This window comes from Diadema antillarum, unplaced genomic scaffold, assembly GCF_040938485.1.
Source record: "Diadema antillarum isolate AM-2024a unplaced genomic scaffold, OU_Dant_1.0 seq00001876_RagTag, whole genome shotgun sequence".
Taxonomy (NCBI): domain Eukaryota; kingdom Metazoa; phylum Echinodermata; class Echinoidea; order Diadematoida; family Diadematidae; genus Diadema; species Diadema antillarum.
Window position 1 is genome coordinate 120,514 of NW_027272544.1, and position 9,233 is coordinate 129,746.

General features: G+C 37.3%; 1 protein-coding gene across 1 annotated transcript in view; it reads right to left on the reverse strand.

The window, feature by feature from the left end:
* Positions 1–3,985, reverse strand: part of LOC139712925 (uncharacterized) — a gene marked incomplete at its 3' end in the record, with an annotated part of 92,296 nt that extends 88,311 nt beyond the window's left edge. Inside the window, exons 1-3 of the mRNA XM_071624705.1 lie at positions 3,927–3,985; positions 2,187–2,260; positions 1,549–1,891 (exon numbers count right to left, since the gene is read on the reverse strand). Coding sequence (XP_071480806.1) covers positions 1,549–1,891; positions 2,187–2,243 — 400 coding nt within the window. The remainder of the gene's footprint in view (positions 1–1,548; positions 1,892–2,186; positions 2,261–3,926) is intronic.
* Between the last annotated feature and the right edge of the window lie 5,248 nt (positions 3,986–9,233).

Consider the following 9,233-nt stretch of genomic DNA (forward strand, 5'->3'; position numbering starts at 1 on the left):
TCCTTTATTGAAGTTTGATCGGTGTTAGATTTAACACCCGTGGTGTTAAATCTAACACCGCTGTTTTTACAGTGTATGTATATATATATATATATATATATATAGGCCTATTGACTTTGATAAGAGCTTGATCTCAAAACCTCAAATTCTGGATCCCTGTCTTGAGATCTTAATGGTATACACTGCAAAAAGTCCGGTGTTAAATATGAAACACCGAGCTGGTGTTAAATTTCCGGTGCTCATTCATGATGTTAGATTAACACCTCCGGGTGTCATTTCAAAATTTAAAATTGTTTTTTGAATAGTTTCTTAGTTACTGCACTTCTTGTTCATTTTGAACTTCAACAAGACGATAAAGAATTTTCGATAAAGTACTTGATTTTTGAAAAAATCTGTAAATACATTTACACCACAGTAACACCAGTTGGTGTGGTCCCGTATTGAAGCTGGACGGGTGTTGTACCATTGAAATTAACACCACCAATATCAAATCAACACCATGCGGTGTCATTATTGAATTAACTCTAGCGCAGTGTCAAAAATATCACCAGCCACAGTGTCAAATTAACACCACGAAGTGCCAGGCGAACACTTTTTAACACCGTCACAATACATTTTCTACACCTGTGGGTGTGGTCCTCTATTGAAGTTTGATCGGTGTTAGATTTAACACCCATGGTGTTAAATCTAACACCGATGTTTTTGCAGTGTAGTTTACTTGTTGAAAAATTCATGTAGTAGGCCTTCTACTACCCGACGTTCTACCGCCACGGAGCAGCCCTGCCCATCACAACTTATATCTGGATATAGTATGGAATCCTAGTATATTGTAAGAAAAATGACAGTTTGTCCTGTAAACAGTTTCATTCATCTTCAAAAATAGGAAAGAATGTCAATGAATATGAGAAGACAAAGAAAACATCAGGAAGAAATCAAGCCTTAAAGAGGCGGGGCAGTGTATTGACAGGGTTTGGGCAAGCAGCCACAAAGCCAACAAGGTTTGACAACGACGGCACCAAAATTGAAATGTGGCTTTGTGCACGGAAGCCAAACATGGAATGTCCACGTAGTAGCAAGCACTGCAAAGGATACAGAAAAAAGTCAGAGAAAGAGAAAGAAGGATGGACCAAGAAGATGGAGAGGGTACGAATTTATAATTATTGAAAAGTGATTCAGCATTGTAATGGGCTTCGAAAAAATTATAATTTGTCTGTGTTTATATGTATATATTATATATATATATATCCATCTTGTTGCTCCATCTTGTTTCTCCATCTCCTCTTTGATTGCTAATGTAGGAGCCAATGTCTGCATATGTGTGCTTGTGTGTGTGTGTGTGTGTGTTTGTGTGCATATATATATATATACAGATATATATATTTTCGTCGGAGGGGGATGTTTCGTTTCACATGATATGCAGCACAAACATAACTTATAATAAACAATAAAATTATTATAAGAAATATCAAGTATTGTAAATGATAACCTTAAATACCTACGGATACTCATCCTTTCTTGCGGATTGAATTCTATCAAGAAGCATCTTACCCTCTACATTGACTTCTGCTGCTGGTACACTATATGTCGCTTGAGGTGCCTGGCAAACATAACTCCCCTCCTCTTCTATCTGTGTATCGGTGATTGTCAATGTCGACGAGGTGGCATCATCTGATACACTGAAGTCATTATACTTTGTCAATGTTGAAGGAACTAATTTGTTCCCTCCACTGAACACGATGACAACAGGGTCCACTGAGACATCTACCCATGAGAAAACAGGTGTTTGTGTAGTCTGTCCAATCACTGAACATCTCAGTTCTGTATTAGTTCCAGCTTCAAGTGTGACTGATGATGGGCCATTCAGCGTTTGACAGTGAGTTACAATGACTAACTGAAAATTAACAAAACAAAACAAATTATAATAATAATAGTAATAGTCGTGACTGTGTATGCTAGCGTATGCCATACAGCTGAGCATTCAATTCAGTTCAATTCAATAGTTTATTTATTTCCATCATCACAAAGAAAAGAAAAGAAAAGGTTGACATAATCGAAAGTGATACATTTTTTTTTCATTTCTCTTACACTCGTCTGATAAAGCATTGCAGCTGTGTATCTATGATATTCACAGGAAAATAAGTACATACTTGTTAACTAAAAACACTTTGTTACATAGTGATACTTACGGCGAGGAGAATCACCGGTTTTGCAGCAGAAACATTGTGAAGCAGGGCGTATGTCATTGTCGCTGTATTCTGGTCTAAAAAACAAACAAACAAACAAACAAAATGAAAATTATGTATGAGCGTCTCGGAATTAGGATTTACTTTTTTCCCTGCAATTCATATCTAATGATTTTTTTTTTTTTAAATCTATAGGCAATCATAATCCAATGACAGAAAACATTAAGAAAAAAAAACGAGAAAAAAGAAATATAGAACTCAAGATCATAATATTGTCATACTGTTACAAAAACATTTATAGATCTATAGAAAACCAAAAAATAGCAATAGTCTATAAAATATGATATTGTCGAAAGTGGACAAAGAGCTATTCTTTCTCTCTTTTTTTTAACTTAATTTTATAAATCCATTCAATATCCTTCATTTCCCCCTTTTTTACGTGATAACAAATTACCATAGTGCTCATAGGAAAAGGGAAAATCACATCACCGTATTCTAATGTCGAACATGAAGCTGTTGGATGGGAAACATTTAAATACGAGGTTAAGAATTAATGTAAGTTTGAGTAGATATGCCTGCAAATGTGTTCTTCGTATCATTTCAACACTTGCAATGCTGTGTATGCACAAACCATTATTCGATTTTACATACAAATTATTTCAACAATAATGCGTTACCGCTGCATGACCCACAGACTGTGAATCTAAGGCTACTGTCACAACTCCCCAAAATCAGCCTACTTGGCTACCGACCGGGCCGGGGAGTGGGGCGCTCGTCCGACCGGTGACCGATCAGCAGATCGGGCATTGCTGATTTCCAGAGCTTCGCCCGGTCGCCGCTAAAGTTTCAACGCAGCTGCAAGCGCCCGGACAGCGACCTAATCGAGTGGTCGCGGTCGAGTAATTTAGAGAACAAAGATGATGAAATGTAAAACTGAAGAACACAAGAACTCAAGAAAACCAAAGGATTTAGAAGCCTGGGAGAGAGGTTTCTATAGGGCTATCTGGAAGAAGCGGGGGGGGGGGGGGAGGGAGGAGAGGGATACAGAGAAGGAAACCCCACTAACTTCTCTCCCTGAACGAAGAAAAACGTAGCTGCAGCTTTTACCTGAGGGAAGACAGGGACAGCCACTTTGGCGCTGACAAGATGAAAGCTAAAAGATGGTTTTATATCGACAAAGCAATAAAAATGCTTGTGTTATTTCTCATTTATCTTGGTTTATTTGAATAAAAATGGGAAGGAAAGGAAATGGGGATGGTCTGTGGGAGATCGCCCAGTTGCCGGAGGGGCATCACTTGGTGGCTGATCGGACTCTGCGGGGAGAAGATACCCCAATTTCGTCAAGTTTTTACCTAAAACCAACCGGTGACAAAAGAAAAATCGACAAGGCATATCTCGGGCAGTGCTGGTACTTTACAGGTCGCTCGACATCTTAAACAATTGTTGGGCGATTCCTAAATTCCAGAGCCGTCCTGAGCTGCCGTGACAAAGCCAAGGTTGAGACGCAACGAACAAAACATAATACAGTGAAGTCAAATCACAGTATCATGGTATGAAAACAAAGAGACGTCAGTGTTACTCGATCCTAACCTTCATAGCAGGCGTTTTCACATCAGCCCGATAAAAATCCAAGCTCGAGATATTTTTTTTTTATGTCCCAAGTCAGAAAAAATAGCGCGCTATTTCGAAACATCGGGCTGATGTGAAAACGCCTAGCGTTGTTGCAGGGGAATTTGAACTTACCTTTCAAGATTTCTTGTGTTATATGAGACAGAATCCCCCTGAATAGACCGGCCCGCCTTCTTCACAACGATGTCGTGTTGTTAAATGAAATGATCAACGCGGAAGCTTAGAGACTGGAAGCTTGGTGAGCTACAGTACAGATATCAATAACAACCCCCCCCCCCCCCCCCGACATTATGAGAAAAAAAATCAAGACAGCGCCCTCTTGTGACGAAGTGCAAAATAGTGTCCATCTTGGAAAGCCAGTAAAGAGACATAATATTGTTTATGTGTTATATATCATTATAAGACGTTTTCCCCTTTCTTGTTATGGCAAAACCATTACCATAGACACAATTTAGTTTCCTATTTTTTATTTCTAGTTTGCCAAAAGTGAAAAGGAGATCAATTTCATCATACGACAGGGTGATTATAAACTGTCAGGCATAAACTCCTTTTAACTGCTTCTATTTGTAATGCCGGTCTCTATATGCTAACTTATTTGCATATTATGAAGCTAAGTCACCACGATAAGATGCAACATTAATAAACTGAAAAGAACCTGATGGAAAAGTGGTGATTATGAAATAGTAATACGTCCCCTTTTAACGAATTGGACATTAGGGAACATGCAAAAAACTTTGAAACTGACCCCTCTCCCCCCAGCAATATCAAAGAATGCAATGTATGCAATGAGTTTCTCTATTAAGTGTATCCACATTAAAAAAGTAATTCTTTGGCATACCATCAGTATCTGCCGCCGAAAATAATATCTCTGTCTACACCCATTGATCTACAAATAGCGTAGCGTGGCAGATATACATAATAAATCAGAAGGCAGAATTGTGCATTTCGAATAAAGGTCGTGACGGCAGCAGCAGTGTACGGAACATGTCACTGTAACAGTAGACATTAAGGGAGATTCCATATTTTCTGTTTTTTGTTTAGGTCATATTTTGATGGAGAACGTTATTGCTCTCCCCCATCCCCCTCCCCCCCCCCCCCCTCTCTCTCTCTCTCTCTCTCTCTCTCTCTCTATCTCGCCTTCCCGCTCTGGAAATTTTACTGCAGTATTAGTTTCACAAAACTGCTTATTACAGTGTAGGAAACTCTGAAGAAACTACTTTAAAGGGATTAATGATTATCCTTCCATCATTCTGATACTCTGTGAATCGGTGCATCGCATAGATCATTTTTATAAATATGTATACGCTGTTGCTGCGGACACGCTTTATTCATATCATGGTAAATTGACATCTTTTCAAATCATGATGCACAACTTGAGGTCTTATTTCTGTTTGTGGGTTCGGTTTACCAAACCGTTAAGTTAAGCATGATAAGATGTGAGATGGTCGATATCACAATTCCCCCCGAAACGGCGACAGAGTTGCCATTCATCAAGTCTGCTGCCACCAATGCTACTGCGTATAACTTGTTGATATTTCATAATTCTTCCGACGTAGTGTATGGAACCGGATTCAGGGAAAAGAGGTTCCATTACCTAGTACGTCATACTCAATACCCTCGCATTCTGAACCTTTCCTGTCCAACACAACAAAATGAACAGAAGCCCAACTACGACTCTATGCTGATGTTCTGACTGATCGTTTGACCGGGAGAGACGCATCGTTATCGTCTGAACGGCAATAATTGTGTGTGCAATATTGTTTGTTTATATGATTGAAATGACCGGTGACTTTGTCTGCATTTGCGTCCAATATTGGCACTGGTGGCCTGCTTTTATACAGCGTTCCTCTGAAAGAATGGTGTCTGGCATGGACCCAAATTTTGTCTCTCTCTCTCTTTTATTTTTGCAATGAGACTATAGCACTACTATTAAACGACAAATACATAGAGCAAGTCCATACAAATATTTTATATCAAACACTTCAGTTTTAAGAAACCTCGACATGATAAAGTAAATAAAGTATAACATGAATATTAGCAATAACAATAGCAATGATGTATGCATCTTACTAGTGGATCTTTTTAGAACCAACTCAGATCCGACCTTTTAAAAGTTTTCTTCCATTCACATTTAAATTAGACAAAGTACATAAAATGTCATGAACATTATTTTTTTAATCTTTAAAGAAGATCGTTTTGTCTGAATAGTTCGCAGGCATGCAGTCAACATTGTATGCACACATTTCTGGTGATGTAGGACCTATATATACAGTATATTCTTGTTCACCATTTTTTCAGACGTTTTAATAACCGGCACTGTGTAATTCAATTTGTCCTGGTTATTCGAAGTAATGATGTAGTAATCCCTTATATATCGCTGTCCAGATCAGTATTCATAATGTTCACTGTCTAATGTTTGTCCTTTGTAAGTGTACACCTCATCCAGTTTTAATTCTGCCATACAAAGGTACAAACAAACAAACAAACAAACAACAAAACAGCAACAAAAGAACAAAGCATTATGAATCTAACACGCATGTAGTTAAAGCACTTACACAGTGTAATATCAATACATTTGACACATTGAGATTTGGGGGAAAACTTCATTTTTGCAGCTTTATTGCGTTCTTCTATTGGTTGGTTTATCTAATACAGAACCTACATCAAAATCAGAAAATAATGTAATATTGTCCAAATAATTCATATATAGAGTGGATAAGAGACAGTTCGCCTTACAATAAAGGATGGGTTTGAAACTACGGGTCAAATTATTACCAAATTCAAGAACAAGATTTATCATTATCATTTTTTACATCATAAAGACTTTCCTTCATTGACTCAAGATTAAGGTTATCATATCGGAATAGATTCAAAGAGTGTCCCGTCTAAGTTTCGAAGTGACAAGTGTTACATTTTGTAAAAGGACGAAGACAATCAAAACCAAGAGTAATATTGTCATATCAGTCATTGATTCGACTGATACTAAAAGTATCTCTCTCTCCCTCTCTCTCTCTCTAAATCATATGTTTGGATATGATTATGTACATACAGTAATATAATATCAATATAACCCACATACTGAATGAGGTATGTTGCACTATGATACATGCAAGTAGTTCCGTCACATGGGCTTATAGTTGGGACTCGGCTGATCAACCTCAGTGCTGTTTATCAAAGGACTGCGTGATGCGGTTTCCGGCAATAAATCAAAAGCTATTTCTTGTTATTTCTTTCCAAACGTAGTTTCAAATTTATCAGTAGAAACTTTGTGACATCTATCACCTATAATATCTGTGGGTATTTATTGAATCGTATTCCTTCGGTACGATAGAAAAGTTATAATGTTTATTCTAATGGACATCTAAATTAAAACTTAATAGTAATACAAATCACAATGACAACCATAATAACAACACAAATGTCTCTTTTAAAAACATAAAGAACCTCGAAAAATGATATTGAGTGCGTTTTTTTTAATATGTGAATTACCATGAAAACGGCATTCTAGTATTTATAAGGTTAGATTAATCAATGGCGATTATTATTTTCATTATCGAAAACCCAGACGTCAGATTCAGAGTCGTGTCCTTGTCGCCATACAGGGACTGTATAGGTTGTAATACAATACAATTATTTACTGCTGTACACTAATTACATGTACATTGAATAACACTGGTAACTACAGCAAAATGATAAGAAAATAAATAACTTAGAAAGAATGTCCACAACAATAACATGAGTAATGTGATGACTGTTGAACTAGCGTACTTATACCACCATGTTTGTAGTTACAGTAGGCCTAAGCCATCAAGAAAATGTTCATTTTACTAGTGATACGTAAACAGGCACTAACAAGCATGTGGAAGCTGTGAAAGGCCAATTTCTACAATTAAACTTGTAAAATTATCTACGAAACAAATTTTTTACCAATAATAACTTGTGGACATTTTTAAGCCTCCGCAAAAAGGGTGCCGGAGGCATTATATGTTTTCGGGTTGTCTGTCCGTTCGTCCGTACGTCCGTTCCCATTTGTATACGCGATAACTTGAGTAATATTGATCGGAATATTACCAAACTTGGTCCAACTATAAAATATGATAGGGCAATGACTTGATCACATTTTGGGTGAAATCAATCAGAGGTCAAATGTCTAAAGTCAATGTCAAATCATGAAATTGAATCCGTTTACACGATAACTAAAGACTGAACCAAGCAAATTTCACGACACTGTGTCCAAGGATGACGTATGGTTGAGATGGGGCAATTACTTGATTAGTTTTTGAGTGAAATCGGCCAGAGGTCAAAGGTCAAGGTCAAATCCTAGAATTATTCATTGACGCAATAACTCAAGACTGGATAAAGCAAACTTCACCAAGCTTGGTCCAAGGATGACGTATGATGGGGCAATTAATTTAAGTTGTTTTTGAGTGAAATCGGCAAGAGGTCAAAGGTCAAAAGGTCAAGGTCAAATGCTCAAAATTTCACTATTTCCGTAATATCTAGGCGATGCCTCAAGGTATTTTCTTGAAACTTAGCGTATACATGTACTACCAAATAAAAATTCTTTTTTTTTTTCTCCAGATCTCGCAAATGGTTCAAGTTATCTTCATGGAAATCGGTACATATGCATGTACTGACTGGCAAGGATTATTTAGGGAATCAAGGGGTCATGGGTCAAAGGTCAAGGTCAACTCCTCAAAATTTCACTTTTTCCCTCATATAATGCGATTCTTGCAGGATTTTTCTTCAAACACAATGTATTATCACATAGATATTCTCTGGAAAATTTCTTGCAAAAAGGTCAAAGGTCAGAAAGTCAAAGCTCAAGTGAAAGCGCTATGTTTAATTTGTTTCCTCCATATCTTGAAAGTGACTCAAGGTATCGTGAAACTGAATAGATATAATATATGCATGTTCTACCCAACAGTCTTTCTCTCGGGAATTTTAGGGTCATATGGTCAAAGTTCAAGGGTCAAAGGCCAGGCTAAAATAATTTTTTTTTAAAATACTGAAATTACACTTTTACTTCGTACCTTGAAAACTACTCAATGCACAAACTTATAAAGGGTCAAAAGTAAAGCAAAAAAATCCTTATTTCCCCAAATACATAGGGCCTGTCTGTACTCTTAGACTATATAGCAAACCTACTTCAAGGAAAGTGAATATTGAACACATTTGTTACATATCTGTCATTTCAACATGTTGCCAGTTATGTGAAACTGCCATCACACATTGTCAAGACATTGTACTACAGACCTATGAGGAGAACCATGCATTATGGCAGAGGAATGCCAGTCGCCATAGCAATATTTCTAGTTAAAGGTACATTTCATACGATATTTGAAAAATCTGTTCGCATTAACACGACTCAGCATTGCATAAAAACAAGCAAAGTAGTACTACTCTACGGGCATGCAGGGA